Here is a 20,758-nt window from a genome sequence, read left to right on the forward strand (position 1 = left end):
TATTGGGCAAGAACTGTGCCAGACAACAGCTTTCATACATTGTTTCGCTTAATTTGCCCACAACCATTGGGAATAGTAGCCAGATGTGGATTATAATTCCCATTGGCATATTATCAAATGGGGGTTCAAGGAGGTTAGGTGACTTCCCCAAAGCCACACAGCTGCTAAGAGGCAGAGCTGGAATTTGAACGCAGGCATCAGAATCCAAAGACTGACACAAATGTATTCGTCACAGCCATCAGTAAACACCTGGGGGTGTGATTTGATTGTTGAATTAATGATGTTTTATTTAAGTGCTTATGGAAATGATTTTTATTTAGAATGATCAGTAATACTGTGGTTTTGTCTTTAATTAGAAAATAACTTGTGATGTGTTCGTGTCCTTGGTGATGAACTTGACAAAGATGTTATTACTCCAAACCCCAGCCAAAAATGAATTTCTCTAAAGCCTGTTTTTAGCTAATCTCTTTGTTTTATAAACTCAAAACAGTCATTCTAAGACTAGATTTAAGTAAACTTTTAACACAGTGTTATATATGAAAACTTTTTGCATTTTGAAATGACCAGATAGCACCCTAATTAAAGTGAGGTGTTTATGTAGGGTAACTGTCTCTTTTTAAAAGGACCTAAAACTGAAACATTATTTTGTAAAATCACTGTCTTTTGTAAATTCTTCTGTTTGTTTAAAATGGTTCTTCTCAGCTTAAATGTTATGCTTGATTTTACTTGTGACAGAAATAGAATTAAATAGGTCATGCTGCTTCCTTTATTCTGGAAAATCTCTTCTTTTCAAAGCAAGATTTCTTTGGTATTTGGCCATGTGTTGGTTGGAGCTTGTAGGTCGGGAATGGCCATTGAAGACTCTCTACCTGTGTTAGAATGGTTCCCCTTACTGAAGCCCCAGTGTCTTTCAAGTGTCCAGGTCACCCTGTCACTTAAATTCGATTTAGACATCTTCTTTATCAAAGACCAAAAACTCAGAGGTGTAGCGTGATGAATTAGCAAGTGTTTTTTAATGAGGCAGGAATGTGTATTAATGTAGTACATTTATTTCTTGTGCATCTTTGTTCATTGTTCTTAACAACGTTGCTCTGGCTTTCAGAAACAGAATATGCAGGGTTCTAAAGGGAAATTTCTTGCTGAGGGCGGGGAACGTAAGACGGATAAGTAATGTTTGACAAAAGAATTCAGGTGAGGTCTCATTATCAAAACGTGTACTGTTTTAATAAATACTGCATTTTATTCTACGATGTCTCATTGATTAGCATTCATCTTAAAGAAGCTATGCTCTGTTTCCTGCCGCTTATTCTTTAATTAGTTCTGTCATCTATTCATGCATTCATCCATTCAGCAAACATTACTGCATGCCTCCTGTGTGCCAGGCATTGAGCATCCAAGAGGGCAAGGCCTGGTCCCACCCTTAGGGAAAGCAGCTGGGGAAGTAACTGCAGGCACCGTGGATGCAAGTTATCAGTTGTTACGGAAGCTCAAAGGAGGGCGTGATAATTGAGCCTGAAGTCTTCTGGTGAAGACCTAAAAGGTGAGGTCACAGGGAACATGTGTGGAGAAATTCCAGCCTGCATCAGAAGCTGCTTCATGGCCCCTAGCAGGATGCTGAAGCATGCGGTGCAGTGTCCCCAGGTACCTTGCAAAGGGCAAGACTGAGAGGTTTAGGGCTGTGCTCTTATCCCCTAGGAACCCAGAGAGTTGTGGACAGCAGAGGTGTGCAAGCAGGGCAGCAAGGTGCTCAGAAGTGCACTTTAGTGGATAACTGGGGAGGAAGCTCCCATGAGGAACTAGTAAGAAGCCAGGGGAGTGAGTCAGGAGAGGGTGCTAGTCTGGCTGAGAATGTCGGAGTGAATGTAATGCGCTCACCTTGGGACTGTAGAGGAAGGGCAGATATGACAGAGATTGAGGAGCTAAAAAATAGAGATGTACTGTCCATGCGGAAGGACAGTGGCTGGCGAAGCTGGCGGCATTGACGGTGCAGACAAAGGTGCCTTCAGAGGTTTGTGTAGAAACGGTTTCTTAGCATTTTATTGGCGATGTGTATATCCACCACCGCCTCACTCACAGGTAAGGATCCTGTTTTAAAAGTGCAACAGAGGGGATAATGACATCTTTGCTGGGCATTTTAATAACATAAGGGAGGCCTATCAGGCTTCTTCCAGAGGAAACCGAGTGGGTTGCTTAGAATGAACCAGTTTCTACTGCCCAGTCTCCTCACGTGGGGTCCTCTGAGGAATGGCTGTGGAGGTGTCCAGACGAGCTACCCACACTCAGGGCAGGTGACAGCAGGACAGTGGAAGCGGGATGTGGCAAGCTTTTCCTCTGGAGGCTTTCAGCCCAGCAATCGAACGAACGTGGATTCGTCCCCCCTGTGCCCAGGCACTGTGACGAAGTGTGTAAAAGAATAAGTGTGGCACAGTCCATGCTCTTCGTCATGCCAGTCGTTTCTGTACAGCATCCAAGGTGTGTGGCTTAGGTCCAGGGCTGGCATAGCGGTGGATGATACACTCTGGTCCTGTGTGTGTCCCAGAAGAGGAGACGCATTTGTGTTCCGTATGTGTCGGCACAGAGACTTGTAGGGAGCAGCGCATGACCTGAAATAATCGTTGCATTTGAGGCACAGGCCACAGGGCAGAAAAGCGAGGCCGGCATGTACCCTGGGGCCATGTCTCAAAGTAGAATTCCCTGGGAGAAAATATAGAAATGTGAGAAAACACCCAGAGATTTCAAGTGTGAAGAAAATCGTTCAACGTCTCCGCCCCGCTGGTAGTGAGGTGGTGAGCTCGCGGCCCGGGTTCTGGCAAACTCGCATCCTAAGCTCCGCTCTGTGTTTGAACTAAGTCTCTAGCATCCTCTTCTTTACTAGGCTTAGGAGTCCACTCAGTTGTATGTTAACTTGTAGCAAATAATGCAGTTACTATGTTTATAAAGTTTCTTCTCTAGCCACAGGAAAATCTAAAGAGTAATTTCATAATGTCAAATTATGTGAAGAAGAAAAACAACCAGTAGTTGGGAATGCTGGCAGATAAGAGCGTTAAGGGGAAAAAAACAAAAGAGGGCTGCTAACTCCCAGATCACCTGCCCTCAGCCAGAAAAGCCTTGTGTTCAGAGGCCCTTACCTAGCTTTGCCACTCTCTAACCTTCATGTTAACCATCTGTTGAGTCCCTTACTAGTTAACTCCCCCCATTGTTCTCAGCCAATAACCTCTTCTCCTACCTGGAAATAAAATAGCAGATGATCAACAAGAATTTCCTCCCAGAAACTTATACATGTATTTGCAGTCACGCTCCTCTTTTCCTCCTTTTCTCCTGTCGCAATTTTCCTCTTCCATATATTCTTCAAGTGTTGTCCATTGAACAAATAATGCTTGTGATAAGAAGGGGTACACCTCCAAAACCAAATCCAACTGTGAAATCATCGTGAAGGAAATCCTGTGAGAATTGCAAATTCAGTCTTTTAAAATCTTTAATGTAAAAATATGGAAGTCAATAATTCAGTAACCTAACCAATTTGAAAATTCAAATTGCTAGCATTGTAACATCTGACAGAATAATCGAGCAAGGGATGAGTGACATATCTAAGTGTAGAGTTAAAATAGTATAGTACTTAAAAACATTTCAGTTATTTAAGAAAGTTCCAGTCATTTACAATTTTGATTCCTTTAAATAAGCATAGAACTAGGATTCTTCACTTGGTAGCTTCGTAAAGTCATATTCTTTTTAAGCCACTCACAAATTACTGAAGAAACCATGAGCCCCACATCTGGTAAGAACAGGCAGTGCAGTGACCTAGGTGCAGGTTTAACCCTCCAGGTTCACCCTCTCTGTTCCAGACGCAGTTCCCCAGACAAGTTCTAAAGCGCGGAGTGGACCATGCCAATTAAATCCAAATCCACGTCCTCACCTGGGTCATCCAGGATCTGGTTTGCAGGTTTCTCAGGGTCATTGCTCCCCCGTCCTCCCTTTGCACCCAGCAGTGTACCCCCAGTAAGCTGTGTGCTTCCTGGGATGAGATGCATTCTCAGGTCTCTGCGCCATCATTTTGAACTTGCTGTGCATTCTGCCTAATTTTTGTCTTTGATGAATTTTTCCCAGCTGCTTTTGCTTTTCTCTGCTTATGAAACTAAGATCTAACATGGATACTTCTGGGAAGTTTCCCTCTGCTTTTCCTTCCCTTATCGGGCGATCCCATGCCCCTGGAAGGCCCACCTTTGCCACAGCACTTGACCTGGTCATTACCATTCTCCCTGTAGTTGTGTGTCACCTGCCACGCCACCTCAGGCCACGAGGCTGTGACGCTCCTTCTCCATCTGTGAGATCTAGCAGTGTGCCAGGCACAGTGTAAATTATTAAATTACTATTTTATTAAAATAAAATACAATTATTATTTATAAATTAAAATTAACAAAATTTATTAAAATAAAATTATTGTTTTATTAAATTATTATAATTTAATAAGTTTACTTATTTCATTAGGAACAGTGGCTCCTTTAATTTCTTAATTTTCTAGAATTATTAGTGATATCTGCATTATGCTACTTATAACTAAAATCATCTCAATTTTATTTGGTTGTTTTTTCATTTGTATCTTGTCTGACAGCTTTCTCCGACCTTGCATTAGTCGTTGGAAGACCAAATTAGTTACCGCCTTTAGTTAACGGCGAGAAACCCAGTGGCTTGCATATTGTATTCTAACTGTTCTTGACTTTTATTCTTCCTCTGCCCCTATTTAATGAGTATTCATTTTATATTCTGTCCTGTCTTGTGTCCCAAGTACTGAATACATAGCTCTTCAACAAATACCCAGTTTCTTCTTTGTGAAAAATCATTTTAAAAAATGAGGTCATCATTCATAAATTGTATAAGCTTTAATCCTACAAAGACAGTGCTATTTCTTCATATTAATATTTGTTTTACAAAACTGAAAGCATCACAGTCTAACTTCTTATTTAGATACTTGTGTGCTCCTAAGTCAAATAAATTGTACTCTAAAATTGAGTAGGTGCCCTTTAAAAAAGAGGATCAGGTAATTACATTGAAACTAGTCACTGGGCTCATACCTTTGCATGTGATGGCTTTTGATGTTCCTCGTTGTGTATCATTTTAGAGATCTAGGAGGAAGGTGTGTGGGTAATGTTTTACTGTAATAGTTAATAATATAAGCTATCTTTCATAAAGTTCTTAATGTCAGCCATTTTGCTGGGAAACACACACACATGTGTATATGTCGTTTCTCATCCCTTCAGGATACTTACAAGGAGTCACATTTTACAGGTAAAGAAGCAGATTCTGATACGTGAGTGGGCCTGCCTAAAATCACTGATTGTGAATTATGGAAGCCCATCTAAGTCTAGATCTTTTCTCTTACCCCTTAACCACATTTCTTTACTTCAAGAGGTCTGGTGGTAATTATTAAATGGATTAGCATCGATAATACTGATGTTCCAAGATACTTAGATGTGATTTCTGAGCTCATTTAAATATTAAATACCAGTAAGTCCAAAGTCACTATGTAATCGACTAACCCCAGAAACTGAGAAATCAGTGTTAGGGCAGGATTCACACTTCCACAGATGTAAATGTCATTGAGTAACATACCTATGTGCTCTTCTAGAGTGATTATTTTTCTGGACTTTTTTTGAATTCTACACTACTTTTAAAATAACCATAGCGTGTGTGTTATCATAACTGCAGAGCATACTCAGTTTGAAGTCTGTCTGCAGGAGAAGTAGGAGGATGGCTTTTGCTCTTGTTGGGTTTCCTTTTTATTGTTGAGTTGTAAGAGTTCTTTAAATGTCCTGAATACTAGACCATTATCAGATATGTGATTTGCAAATGTTTTCTCCCATCCTATGGATTGTCTTTTACTAGTGTCCTTTGATGCATAAGTTTTAAATTTCGATGAAATCCACTTAATCTATATTTTCTTTAGTGGTTTGTGCTTTTGCTGGCATATCTAAGAAACTAATAACTAATCCAAGATCACAAAGATTTGCACCTATGTTTTCTTCTTAGAGTTTTGTAATTTTAGCTTGTATACTTAGATGTATGATGCATTTTGTACCAATTTGTGTATATGGTGTGAGGTAACAGTCCAACTTCATCCCTTTGCATGTAGATATCCGTTTATTCCCACAACATATACTGACAAGATTTTTCAGTCTACCACTGAATTGTCTTGGAATCCTTGTTGAAAGTCAATTGACCATGAATGTAAGGATTTATTTCTGTATTCTCAGTTCTGGTTTTCTAGATCTGTATCTCTCTGCTAGTACCTCACTGTTTTGATCACTTAGCTTTGAAGTAAATTTTGAGTTGGGAAGATAGATATATGTTCTATCCTGAAGAATGTTCCATGTGTAATTGAGAAGAATATGTATTCTTACTTTTGTTGGGTAGAGTATTTTGTAAATGTCTCTTAGGTGTAATTGGTTAGTATTGTTGTTTAAATCTTCTATTTTTTGATGTTTTTTAGTTTTGTTTTTTATTATTATTATTGGAAGTGTGACTTTGAAGTCCCTAAATATTATTGTTGAATTATCTATTTCTCCGTTTAGTTCAGTTTTTGCTGCATGCATGTTGAGCTCTGTTGTTATAAATGTTTATACATAGGCATACATTTATATAATGATTTTATCTTCTTGACAGATTGGCCCTTTTATTACTGTAAATAAATGTCCTTTTTTCTCAGGTATCAATTTTTATCTTAAGTCTAGTTTGTCTGATACTAGTATAGCTCTGGTAGTTCTCTTTTGATTGGTATTTCCATGGTATATCTTCTTCTATCCTTTTTCTTTCAGCTTATTTTTTATCTTTGAATCTAAAGTGTGTCTTGTAGATAGCATATGGTTGGATCATGTTTTTTTAACATGATGCCAATTTCTGCCTTTTAATTGGTATGTTTAATCGATTTATATTTGGTATAATTACTGATAAGGTAGGACTTACATCTGTCATTTTGCTATTTGTTTTCTGTATGTCTTAATGTCTTTTTTATACCTTTCTACCTCCTTTTGTGGTAAACAGATATTTTTCACTGGACCGCTTTAATTCCATTGTCATTTCTTTTTCTACATTTTTTATATTATAAAATATTTTCTTAGCCTACCCTGGAGCTTGCAATTTATATATTAGCTTATATTGGTCTTTTGCAGATTTATACAAGTTAATGTCAACAGTACACAAAATTTTTGCTTCTCTATAAGTCCATTCTCACCCCCTTCCTACCTTTGTGTTGTTACTGTTGTACAAATTACAGTTTTATACATTCTGTGCCCATCAACACAGATTTATAATTATTTCTTCATGCAGTTGTCTTTTAAGTAAAATAGGAGGAAAAAAGAGTTACAACAGAAAATACATTTATTCTGTCTTTTATATTTACCTAAGTAGCTACCTGTATCACTGTTCATTATTTTTTCATGTAGATTCAAGTTACTGTCTAATGACCTTTTACTTCACCTGAAGAACTCCTTTTAGTATTTCTTGTAGCACATATCTGCTATTGATGTATTCTGTCCATTTTTGTTTACCTGGGAATATCATATTTTTTCCATTTTTGAAGGATACTTTGCTGGATATAGAATCCTTAGTTGACAGTCTTTTTATTCTGACATTTGGAATATTGAATCCCATTGTCCTCTGGCCTTCGTGGTCTCTCTTGAGAAATCAGCTTTTGGTCTTATTGAGAATCTGTTGCAAATGATAAGTGTTTTCTCTCTTGCTGTTTTTTTTCTCTTTATCTTTCAACATTTTGCAGATGTTGTAGCTCCATGTGGGCTTCTTTGAGTTTATCCTACTTGGATTTGTGGAGCTTCTTGGATGTGTAGATTAAAGTTTTTCATCATATTTGGGAAGATTTTGGGAAGATTTTAGCCATTATTTCTTCAAATAATCTTTCTGCTCCTTTCTCTCCCCTCCTTGTGGGTATCTGATTACGTATATGTTCATGTTTAATGGTGTCCCACGAGTCTCTGAAACGCTGTTCATTTTCTTCTTTTTTCCCCCTCTTCCTCAGACTGGATAATCAATTTTCCTATCTTCAGGAGCACTGATTCTTTCTTCTATCTAGTTATATCTGCTATTGGAGCTCTCTGGTAGATTTTTAATTTTTAACTTTGAAATTCAAGAATTTCTTTGTATTTAAAAAAAAGTATTTTCTATGCCTATATTAATATCCTTTATTTGGTAAGGCATTGTTCTCATACTTTTCATTAGTTCTTTAGACACAGGTTATCCTTGAGTTCCTTGAACATATTTCAAATAATTGATTTAAAGACTTTGCCTAGTAAGTCCAATGTCTCAGATTCCTAATGGGTAGCTGCTATCGATTCCTTTTTTCCTTGTGTATGGATCATACTTTCATTTTTCTTTGCATGCCACTTTTTTGTTGTTGTTGCTGTTGTTGTTTAAAACAGGATGCTTCATATAGTATGTCAACTGTGAAAACCAGATTCTCCTTTTTCCCCAGGATTTCTGTTTTCTTTTCATTTTGGTTCAGTGACTTTTTCAAACTAATTTTGTAAAGTCTGTATTTATCACGTGTTGCCACTTAAGCATCTCCTCTCTGTTACTTTAGTGATCAGCTAAAGATTGGACAGGGAAGATCCTAGTCTTTGTCCAGACCAGGGGTGTCCAAACTGCGGCCTGTGGGCCAACTGCGGCCCGCGATCCATTTTTTATTGGCCTGCAGCAAATTCCAAAAATATATTTAGTGTACTTAAATAAACCAGGTGAGGCAATACGTACTTCACCTCGAGTGAGTGGCCCGGCTGTTTGTGTACTTTACCGCATATGGCCCTTGGTGAAAAATGTTGAAAAAAGTTTGGACACCCCTGGTCTAGAGCCTATGGGTGTCTATTGGAGCCAGTCAACTACAACTAACTCTGCCTTAGGTTTGCCTTTCCTTCTTGTACTGAACCTCCAGGTCAGCCGAGCGAAAGAGCTCAGGGCCTTCTCAGGTCTCCTGGGCATGTACCTGACACTGTGCACGCACATACTCTTTTAGATTCCCAGGAACGTGTCAGAGCTTTTCAAAGGCCATATAGACATCTCATTCCCCTACTTTTTCTTATTAGCCTGTTGTTTGCTCTAGTTTTTTTTTTCCCCACTACCTCAGGTAGCAGAAATCGTAAATAATTGCCTCTGATTATTTTTTTCAACTACCCCTAGAGAAAAAGGGTTTTGCACGGGATGAGCTCCAAGTCAGGTCAAATGAAGACATCCCTCTGGGAGTGGGGTTTTTATATGGCCTCACCCTTTTCTGCCCCTTCCAGTGGCCTCTAGTTTGCTGGTTTCCATAGTGATTGTGGATGTTGGATTTCAAGGTTCATGCACACCTGGGACTGAGCGGTGAGAATAGAACAAGTTAAAACATCGCAAAGCTTGCTGTTCATACCAGTATTCTGCCTTTCTTTCTTTCTTTCTTTCTTTTTTTATTAAATAAATGCTCCCTAGATCTCTGCAAGCCGTTGGTTAATTTCCAGAACTGTAAAAATGTTGATTCTGACAGTTTTTGCTAGTTTCTCTTTGCATTTTGCTTTTGGAGGTTCTTACTCCATCATTTTCACTGATGTCACTCTTATGTTTTTCTTTACACTATAATTAGATACATAGTTAAGTGCTAGCTGAATTAATAAAGATTCACTAAAACAAGAATGCTTCTTTCTTTCTAGAAACTTCTCTGAATGTTTTTATTCTTCTGTTATATTTTAGGACTATGATGATGGATATGGCACTGCTTATGATGAACAGAGTTACGATTCCTATGATAACAGCTATAGCACCCCAGCCCAAAGGTAAGAGTCAATCTTTATGACCAGACCCCATGACAGACATTTGTGCCCTTCCGTATTTATATACTCTGGGAAAAGAATAATGATAATCAGCTAGTGAGGGGAATTGGACTTGGTCTGCTTTGCTGTTTGTTTTCTTTAATTGTAGCAACACTGTCTGTTCTACCAAGTAGCATGTATTACTCTTCCCAGATTCACTGTAGGTTTAATAAGGCTTGGGAAATAAAAATTGCAATTTTATTTGCTCTTACAATTTAAGTGTTCAGTATGTTCTGAGGGGAAATAATGTCTAAAAGTTTGTGGTCCTTCAGGTCCTAAGGTCCAAAATCCCATCTGAAATGTGTAAATATCTTACGCTGTCAGTACCTGGGGAAGAAAACTCCAAAAGTTTTGTATCGTATTCGTAGGAGATTTCCTTTTCCTACACAGGAGCTGCAATGCTCCTGTTTGCTAACAACTTCCAATTCCTATTCGTGAATAATGAGTTAGTTCCCATTCATTTTGTAAATAAATATTTACCCAGAAATAAATGTGTTCTCAGAGGCAAAAGAGAGTTTTATAGTTACTGCTTCTGATAATACACCTTGATGTTCATTGGTATATGAAATCAGTGTTTATTCTGTTCAGAATGTTTTCCTAAAAGCCTATAAACCTCTTGCTTTATGTTTACTTCTTAGTGGAGGACAAAGATAGGCGTACACCAAATAAAATATTGGCTTATGAAGCATAAAAAAGATGGACTATGTAGTTATTTTGATGAAACATAAATTCACTTTTGAACTCAGACAATACCAGGCAAGCTTTGAGCAGATGCTTTTACGTGTTAACTCTCATACTGAGGTTGACAGAGATATAAAATTTTATTTTCATGTTGCTCGTGTCATTTTTTTTTTTCTTATATAACTTGTAACAATTACATGGTCTTTAAAGGCTGCCTCTCAACTGGTCGTTTTTGTTGGTAGCTTTGTGCACGGAACAGTAAGTGTTGTCTGAGAATTCCACGTTGTGTTGTAGAAATCAAGGGTGTGATGCACAGGAGAGAGATGTAGGCATGAGCACAAGTTGCCAACTCAGGGAGGGACCTGGGGCAGCATCAGGGAGCCATCGAAGAGTTACATGCAAGGGCATGGCATGTTTCGACTTGGATTCAGAGAAATGAACTAGATGGCAGTATGGAGGTAGATGACGGATGTGAACCTAGAGGCAGAGACCAATTTAGAGGTTGATACATTATAAATTGTAAGCCCTATAAATGTCAGGGGAGACTCACTTACAGAAACATCTTGTATGACAGCCAACTTACCTTCTTTGAAGTGAGCTTTTCAATGCTACAACTCATTTTACTGAATGAGTAGAGAGAGTATGAAAATTGCCCACGTTGGCAAACATAGAAACCACTGCTAGGAATTCTGAATATTTATTTAATTCTCATGACCTGTGAAATAGACATCAGTCCTTTTAAAGAAAAAGAACACGGTGGTTCACAAAAATGAGGTAATTTGTCTAAGATCATGCAACTTAGAAGCGAAGGAGCCAAACGTGTATCCCCGGTCTGGGTGACTGCGCGTGTCGTCCTCCACAGCGCTCGCGGCTGCTCCGTTGTAAATACAAGTGAAGCAGCTCCATTGTGGAGTCGTGGGAGGAAATGGTGTTAAACACTGTTAGTTAGCTGGCGTTGCCATGACAGAATACCACAGGCTGGTGGCGCAAACAAAGAAATTTCTTCTCACGGTTATAGAGGTTGGAAGTTCAAGATCAAGGTGTTGGCAGGTTTCTCTTGGCCTCTCCTGGACTTGCAGGTGCGCGGGGCCCCTGCTGTGTGTCCTCATGTGCACGCATCCCTGCTGTCTCTGTGTATCCACGTGTCTTTGCTTATAAGGACGCCAGGCAGATTGGATCAGGGCCCACACAAGGCCTCATTTTAACTTAATCCCCCTTTAAGGCCTGTCTCCAAATGAAGTCACATCCTGAGGTGCTGGGGCTTAGTGCGTCAGCATACGGGAGGGACCACAATTCAGCTCGTAACATGCACACTTCTAGCATTGGTTGATGCACAACACCATATTCTCAGAATTAGAAATCTAGTATAAACCGGTTAGGGCAGCAAATATTCAAATCATCCCTAGGATTAAATAGTGGGAATTAGCAAGGAAATCACAGTCACCGTCGTCTGCAGGTAGTGTGTCTTTCCTGTGTGCTTGGTGCCACTTCAGGGACTTCATATAAATTCTCTTTCCTCTCAGCATGCCCTGAAATATTGCAAAAGTCAAGTTTAAGCATGCCAGTCCCTCGTATACAGGTTCAGAGAGGTTACATCGCTTATGCAAACTCGGAAGGCTGAGCAGCGTTCAAGTCCATCTTAGTCCAAAGCACCCTCTTTGTGCCCTGCTCCATCCTCTTTCAGCGCCCCTTTTGTAATGTTTTTTTATTTCAGTTGCTACAACTAATTCCTATTAGTATGTGCTGTTTACAGTATTCAAAAACCTGGTACTTGGAGATGCTTTCGAATCCCTTAGGAATCATGCTTCCATCTGAACTGGGTGTGTGTCGCCTTAGCAGACCTGGCCTACCTTAATTAAACCTAAGAACGTAATCTGTGCTGCCTATTGGTGTTGTACACTGAGACGAACGAAATCAAGAACTTGGTTTCTCCAATTTTACATTAGATTCTTCCAGCAAATAGCATTTACTGCCACTATACTCGAGGAGCCTTAATCGTCGCTAATTGATCATACCATGTAACACGTATTGTTCTGCAGTCTAAAATTCCATGATTTTCACATTTCAGGTCTTACAAAATTAATTCCATACTTCAATAGTTCTCTCAATTCAAAATTTGAAAGTACGTTCTATGCTGTCGTTATACGAGTTCTGACAATTAAGTTCACAAACTTTGTTGCAATGATGTTGCTAACCTTTTTTGATCTCAGAGGGATTACTCATTATGAATAATTACCAGCTGGACAAACAGTTAACCAAGTTTTCTATTTGGAAGTGCTGCAAAGTCTGCGTGAAAAAGTTAGACGACCTGAACTTTTCACCAACAATTCATGGCTCTTGCCTCACAACAATGCTCCAGCTCACACGGCACTGTCTGTGAGGGAGTTTTTAGCCAGTAAACAAATAACTGTATTGGAACACCCTCCCTACCCACCTGATGGCCCCCAATGACTTCTTTCTTTACCCGAAGATAAAGGGAATATTGAAAGGAAGACATTTTGATGACATTTAGGACATTAAGGGTAATATGATGACAGTTCTGATTGCCATTCAAGAAAAAGAGTTCCAAAATTGCTTTGAAGGGTGGACTAGGTGCTGGGATCAGTGCATAGCTTCCCAAGGGAGGTGCTTCGAAGGTGACCATAGTGATATTCAGCAATGAGGTATGTAGCACTTTTTCTAGGATGAGTTCACGAACTGAATTGTCAGACCTCATATAGTTCTGTATTACTGCAGAATTCTTTACTTGGTATTTTTTTTTAATGTTACAAAGCTGCTCTGAGAATGTTCTTTGACACATCTTGATGTAGTAGAAGGAGGCCTGAGCAGAAGTTAAAACTGCGCTGTCCACTGTGGCAGCCCCCTGCCCATGTGGCCGTTGAACACTTGCAATGTGTCGAGTCCAAACTTAGTATGAAATAAAGAATCTAAAACACACATCTTATTACAATGAATATCACCTCTTTCTTCTTACTTTTTTAAAATGTATGTAGCTATTACAGACCTTTAACTTACAAATTTGTCTGGGGAAGCGCAGAGTTAGAAGCCTGGCTATGTAGTGTCTCGGATCAGGGCACACACGCCCTCGGGTAGGCAAGTCAACACACTAGACACAGAAAGAAAACGAGAGAGCGTCAGTGGTGAGCATCCTTTTTAAATTTCTGTTTTGATATCTCGTGATGTGTGTAGGATATAACTTAATACTATATAGTATACCTTATACATAAACAATTACAATTACAAGCTCAAAAACGGTTCTCTTTCTGATGGACATGTGTCATCAGAAACGCTTGGTGACCTGGGCCATAGTGGTTACAGGTCTGACCAGACCTGTGTTTGGGTCCCACCTTTAACGTGTACTGGTTAGGTGACTTTGGGCAGGCTGTTTTGCCTTTCTAAGCTTCAGTTTGTAAAATGTGTAACCTAGCTTTTTCTTTAGAGGGTCGACCCGAAGGTTGAATGAGATGGGAAAGCCCGCAGTCATTGTGAATCAGGTGGGGGAGGTGTGTCATCCCCCAGGTCTTCTCTGCAGGGAACTACCTGAGATGGCTTATGTGAGGCAGTTAGCACATTATTTAAGGGAGTCAGCACTGAGAAAACCCTCGTTCCCACCCTCTGCCCTGCAGCTCTAAATTACTTCTGCTTCTCCTTTCAGGAACTGGTAAATCGGGAAGGACTGTGTGAGGAAACGATTTACAGGGAGGATGGGAAGAGAGAGGCGGGGGACGTTCTCCCCGCAGAGATGGTCAGTGTCGATAGTCTCCATGAACTTGGATTAGCCAGACCCCCTTGAAAAGAAAATAGAACAAGACAGTAGGTGGTGTGGCTGGCTGTTGGGTAGTTACCATCTGCTGTGTGTGACAGGTTCCTTGTAACGACTAGTAAACTTCGTAAACCATAATCATTTTATGAAAATGTTGCGGAGACCATGGACTCTCTCAGGAGGCTTTTCAATTTAGGATTTTTTTTCTCCCAATTTTCATACACCCTGTGTTAACATTAGAGTACCAGTGAGAATCCCTGCAGACTGATAGAGAATTTGGCATAGTTCATTTCCCCATCGATTTTTGTAATGACCTCCATAGTGCTGGTATTGTAGTGTAAAACAAAGCGTTGTTTATCTAACTTCACACATTTACGGAGGAACAAGCTGTCAACGCGGTGCCTGTGCAGAGAAATAGGAACTATTCTTTACAATATTGGAATTTTCCTAATAGACACGGGCTCAGAATAGTTATTGATTAATTCCTGTGGACACTCAGCTCCTGACTAGCTCTCGGGAGTAAGAAAGAGCAAGTGATAAATGGCCTCCGCCCTCAGGGACCTGCCCCTCCCCTGACATGACTTGAGCCTTCTTAGAAATCATGGTTTTGACTCCTGGAAATTCATTGTAAACATATTCATCTCATTCTAAACTATGTGGAATTAATTTTCATTTGCCGCCTTGTTTATCATTCTACTAGCAATCACAGCTCACAGTATGATGACTATAGTTAGTATAATAGTGCATTGACTTCTAGAAATTTGCTGAGAGAGTAGGTTTAAGGTGCTCTCATCACACACAAACAGGTAACTGTGAGGAGAAGGCAGTGAGCTTGATGGTAATAACCATGTCAAATCATCATGTTTACACCTTACATATAATTTTTATTTAAAATATCATAATGTTGTGGTCTGTGTTTCTGAATAGCTGTAAGTTCTCCAAAGAAATATTTGATTCCTGTAGTGATAATAAAGAAAGAACAAAAAAGATTTCAAAAATGTGCTGATAGCCCCCTGAGCGTAAGTGGATGATTATGTGGGGAAAATACTTAGTTTCTAGATGGGTTTGATATTGACATACTAATTTCCCATAGCACTTTGTGGTTTGACTGTACTTTCAAGTACATATTTAATTTCGTCCTCCAAAATCGCTATGATTTTCAGGAAAACACTTAAAATTGCCTGAAAAGGAATTAGGAATAATGGCTGCCTGTGTTCTTTATACAGACTCTCTCCTCTTTCCATAATGGCCACACATTCTGAGTTTTCCTTGTATGGAAATTGAGGGTTGTGATGGTTAAGAATGCACAGCTGCAAAGTGCTTGAGCCGAGCCGAGGCTTTGTCAGACTCTATTAGGTGGGTGCAAAAGTAATTGCGGTTTTTGCAATTATTTTTAACCTTTTAAACCGCAATTTTGCACCACTCTAATAAAAACCGTTGTCCAGCTAAGAAATTTTTAAAATTTTTTATTAAATTTATTGGGGTGACATTGGTGAGTAACATTATATAGGTTTCAAGTGTACAATTCTATAATACATCATCTCTATATCACATTGTGTGTTCACCACCAAGAGTCAGTTCTCCTTCCATCACCATATATTTGACCCCCCCAGTACCCTCTTTTACCACCCCTTCCCCCCCTTACCCTTTGGTAACCACCATACTGTTGTCTGTGTCTATGAGTCTTGTTTGTTTGTTTGTTGCTGTCAGTTTTATATCCCATATGTGAGGGAAATCATATAGTTCTCAATTTTTTGTGACTTATTTCACTTCGCATAATAATCTCGAGATCCATCCATGTTGTCGCAAATGGTAGTATTTCATGGTATGGTGGAGTAATAATCCATTGTATATATAAAATCATTAATTTGTTTTTGTGACAAAGCAATACCTAAGCCTCTTGACCCCAATAGGCAGAGTAATGGAAGCTGTCAGAAGCTGTGAGTATTCTTGGGGTGTTTTCAAGTGCCAATTCCAAGGAAAGCAACGAGACAAAAATTAATGTTGCCAAATGCCTGTTCTGTGGTTTGCTGTTCCTTCTGTCGGCAATAATTATATGCATTATATGTCCAATAATGTCTTCTGAAGAGCCGACCTACCACGGGCTGAACATAATTTGGAATTTTCACTTTGGAAACAATGGCCTCTTGTTCCATTTAAGATGTAACTCTTTAAACATCAGTACGACTATCTCTTGGAAGATACTACTGTGTTGTACTAGGGCTGGTGGTTTTGGAATTCAAAAAGTAGTAAAGGTTTGGCCTGGATTAAGAGTTTCTTAACCATGCCTTAATTAAAATTGTGGTCAAATATACTTTTACCTAGTTTTTGGCTACTTGCTGCAGGAACCTCTTAGCACAAATACTATAAAGTATCGACATACACATACTTCCAATACAGTGTTACGTAAACACTGACCCAAAAAAAAGAAGAAGAAGAAGAAGAAGAAAGGTGAGGGTTATAGCAAAAAGGTGAAGCTCCAACCTAAAAGGGAAAAAGGAAGGAAGAACCGAGGCTGAAGCTTTAACATGCACAACAAGTACCTCTGACGATAATTGTCGTTGTTGACCGTCTACTGTTGTGTGTTTGTTGCATTAGGATAGATATGTATGGGGTACGGGCATGTACACACACACCCTCTCGTCTTAATTTTCACCTTAAGAGGCGGATTATCTCCATTTTACTCCTGAGAAAACAGACACAGAGAGGTCCAGCGAGTGCCCTAGTCAGTCACACACTCAGTGACACTGCTGGTCCCAGTCCATTCTCTTTGCAGTATGCATTGTTTTTCAGAGAGCACACCTGTCACTGCTGTTTCACAGCATGGTTTCGGGTGGCACAAGGGCTGACTTTTTACAGTAGTAATGTTGCGTTTTTAAAGTTATTGTAAAAGTTAGCATATCCAGCACACAATTGTATGAATATTATGGCTGTAACTCAGTTACAATGAATGCATTCCAGTTACAATCAGTACAGAGTGACGTTAAGTCACAACCAGGCAGGTGGGGTGCCCAGGTGGTAGAAGTCCTGCATGTGGGTCCTGAAGGGCTGAGGTTGGGCCGCCACTGCGCCTGGCGTCTGTTTCTCTAGTACGTGAATCAGCCGTTGTGTGTCACGGTGGAAACCAAAAGCTGACACAGTGAATCTGTGAACCGTGTCTGGGCTTCACCCTGACTTGCAGCACCCTCCTACCAAACTTGGTCCCTCGACTGTATTGGAAATAAGCGAAGAAGTTTTATAGTTTCATCAGGAAATTCCTTAGCATTAAACTAATAGGAAAAAAAGGGTTCATTAAGTTAATAAACTTGGAAGGAATAAAATATCTACTGGGTACTTATCAGGTCCCAGCTACTACTCCGTTAGATGATATCGTGGTTACCGATCCACGTAATTGCCACGAACCTCTGTAAGGTTGTCAGTCCTTAACTTCACAAAGACGGAAACCGATGCTCAAAGAATGTGAGCTTGATCAGCGTCACAAAGCTAATAAGTCAGGCCTGACACCCAGTTCTCTTTAGGGTCCATGCCCTTTTGCTTAACTTGAAAGCATACGGTAAGAAACAAAACCTATTCCTGTACATGTAGAGTACCAGACACCCGTCGTCACCACGTGACACCTTCACGCATGCTTTCCGCCTGTGTGGAAGCACACGGCACGGCGGAAGCATGCCACTGTCAGCTCACTCTTTAATGTTCTTGAGAGTACGCGAGATTTATCACTAAGGAATTGCAGAATAATGGCTGTATGTGCAAACAAAGTCCGCCAGGGACTTGTACTACATCATTTAGACTTAGTGCTGCCATCTGCTTAATAGCATGGAGAAGACTGCAGCAGTGTTATGATCAGCCATTCAGAGCGGTGACAGATGCCGCACTGAACGTACCAGGCCACGCAGCTCGTTACTAAAACATACAGTATGTGACAGGGTTCCAGAAAAGTGGATGTGTTGACTATCAGACCCCCCGTTTTAAATCTTTATACAGAATCGTAAGGTCTGTTAGGTAAAGATCTATTCCATGAATCTCCTTGTGTGTTTTTTTCTCTGTTTCATAAATTCTTAAAATGTATCTTTATTGATGTTTAGAAGAATTTTCTTAACAAATCCTGCACTCTTTTTAGTGAAAGAAAATGACATTCTTTTTGTATAATTACCAACTCTTAAAATTAGGTGGCATGATTTAATGAAAAGACTGTGGGCTGTGAAACCCCACAGCCCTAGATTTGAATCCCAGCTCCATCACTTCCTCAGCTGTATGATTTGGGCCAAGTTACTTCACTTCTCTGATTCTTCTTTTGTCGTCTGTAAAACGATGGCAGAGCTATTTGACTTGTGAGTATGATTATATGAGACAGCAGGTGTAAGTTCCGCAGTAGAAGATCAAGAAATTTAACTAAGGTCACATGTCCTGGGTGCCACATGCTGTTCTCAGCATTTGACAGCCTTATAACGGTACCTCCCTATTGTTATCCGTTTCATAGACGAGGACATTGAGGCACAGTTATTTTGGAACTTTCCGGAGGTCCACGGAGAGGAAGTGCGAGAGCCAGCATGTGAACCCCGGCCACCTGAGCTCTGTGCATCACTGCTTGTCTGTACCTCCTGTTCTGACCTTACGTACGGCCGCGAGAAACTTTAATATAATATAAATATATATATATACATATAATATAAATATAATACAAAATTAACATAAGATCCAGTCTTATTTTCGGGGAAACACAGTATATAGTGAATGAGTATTTGACAGTGTAAATATACAAAGGATAGGCGGTTCCCAGCAAATTTAGGGAAAGACATAAGACATTTTAGATATGAAACAAACAAAAAAATCTATGCGTATCAACTTGGCCAAAGTAATATAGATGAAACAGTACGTTGGATAAGGCTAATCACAGCTCAGTGAGAGAGAATGAAGTGGGTTTTCCTTGACTGAGCCAGACGGCCTGGCTTTAAGTCATCGCTCGGCTGTTTGCTAGTAGTGTGAATGCAGTCGAGTTATTTAACCTGGGCTTTTGGGGGTACTGATCACAGTGACTACCTCACAGAGTTGTCCTCAAGTTAACTGAGTGACTATATGGAAAGCACTTTGAACCGTGCCTGGCGCATGGTAAGCGCTGCCATCAGCACCCATTAAAGTTCTGTAACCCTTTACCTAAAACCCTTGGGGCTCAGTGTCACAGATTCAAATTTTTTAAATTTTGAAAAGACATATGTAACATATGGTTACATCCCATATGTTATACAACTGCAGTGCTTCTCCTTGGATGGTTCCAAGTTTCTGATCAAGGAAAATGTGATTACAGAGGGATGAGAGCATGTCCGGCAAATTAAAAAACAAGGGGATTTTTGAGAGTCGGGGGTAGTGTTCAGCCTTGGCAGTTTGTAATCCTACCAAGTATAACAATTCACGTTGAAATAGAATGAGTTAAAGGATTAATACAGAACCGTTCTGTCTGTTAGAAACCATCACATTAGCGAAACCTCTCTCGACCTGGCCTCATGTCCAGTCACCTTCTCCTACCGTCTAAACTTCTATTGAATTGTCCAGTTGTGGTTCATTTATAATTTACTCAATTACACATTAAATAGATCTCATAGCATGAACTATGAGAGTAAATTTAGTGTCATCAAATTTCCCATGGCTCCTTCAATTATTTTCTTCACATATACTTTTTAAAGGCATGCCGTTATTTGGCATACTTCTATAAAAAAATGACATGCAGTTTTTTACGGAAGACTTTTCCAAAATGGTGCAAATAGGATTGTTGGCTTTTCTTTACATTTTCCTCCTTGCCAGACGGCTTGCATCAGCACAGCCGCTCCCTGAGTCGGTAATCAGTAGTGACTTCCTTCATGAGGCTTTCCCGGTCTCCTCACCTCACATCCCACTCCTTACATGTTCTGTCAAGTGCTGAGCCAATCTTCTGTGGTGCCAGAATTCTCTCTTTTTGCCTCTATTCTCCAGTAGTACCTCCTGGACTACTGAGACACTGTCTCCTCTTCACACCGAGAGCCCCTCAATGCCCGGGTCTCTTTTGCCACCATCTTTATACCTCCAGCACCTAGTACAGGACTGAACAGAAAAGTGATCTGTCTGTGTTTCTCAGTTAAATTAATTGCACTTAAGAAGTCTGCATCTGTTTTAAAAGTTTCTTTATCGGGAACGTCGTAAGAAGTCTGGTGCCCCTAAAAGTCTGATGTGATAATGGACATGGTTCTCAATTCTGGCAGCATGGAAGTCGTTTACACAGCATTAAAAAGAGAGGGGGGAAAAAAGTAGGTGCTCCCCTCAGTCTCCTGCTTGCTGATTATTTTAATCTGGGTCTTGATGTAGCGCAGCTACCTGAAAAAATTTTAAACTCTGCAGACCCTTTGGATGGGCAGCCATGGTTGAGAACTGCTGTTCTTGATTAGTAATTAGTATACAAATGAGGTGTTATATAAGAAGCACTTTTCACAGTGCCTAGCAT

At 39.9% G+C, this 20,758-nt stretch overlaps 1 protein-coding gene across 5 annotated transcripts in view; it reads left to right on the forward strand.

Moving 5' to 3' along the window:
- The window catches only part of KHDRBS3 (KH RNA binding domain containing, signal transduction associated 3), a 155,545-nt gene that overhangs the window by 100,272 nt on the left and 34,515 nt on the right, over positions 1 to 20,758 (forward strand). For all 5 annotated transcript variants that reach the window (XR_004425026.1, XM_033126921.1, XM_033126924.1 and 2 more), the window contains one exon: positions 9,724 to 9,806. Coding sequence is in view for 4 of the 5 variants with exons in the window: in XM_033126921.1 (XP_032982812.1) it covers positions 9,724 to 9,806 (83 nt within the window). In the remaining variant the exon portion in view is untranslated. The remainder of the gene's footprint in view (positions 1 to 9,723; positions 9,807 to 20,758) is intronic.

This window comes from Rhinolophus ferrumequinum, chromosome 14 (assembly GCF_004115265.2).
Source record: "Rhinolophus ferrumequinum isolate MPI-CBG mRhiFer1 chromosome 14, mRhiFer1_v1.p, whole genome shotgun sequence".
NCBI lineage: Eukaryota > Metazoa > Chordata > Mammalia > Chiroptera > Rhinolophidae > Rhinolophus > Rhinolophus ferrumequinum.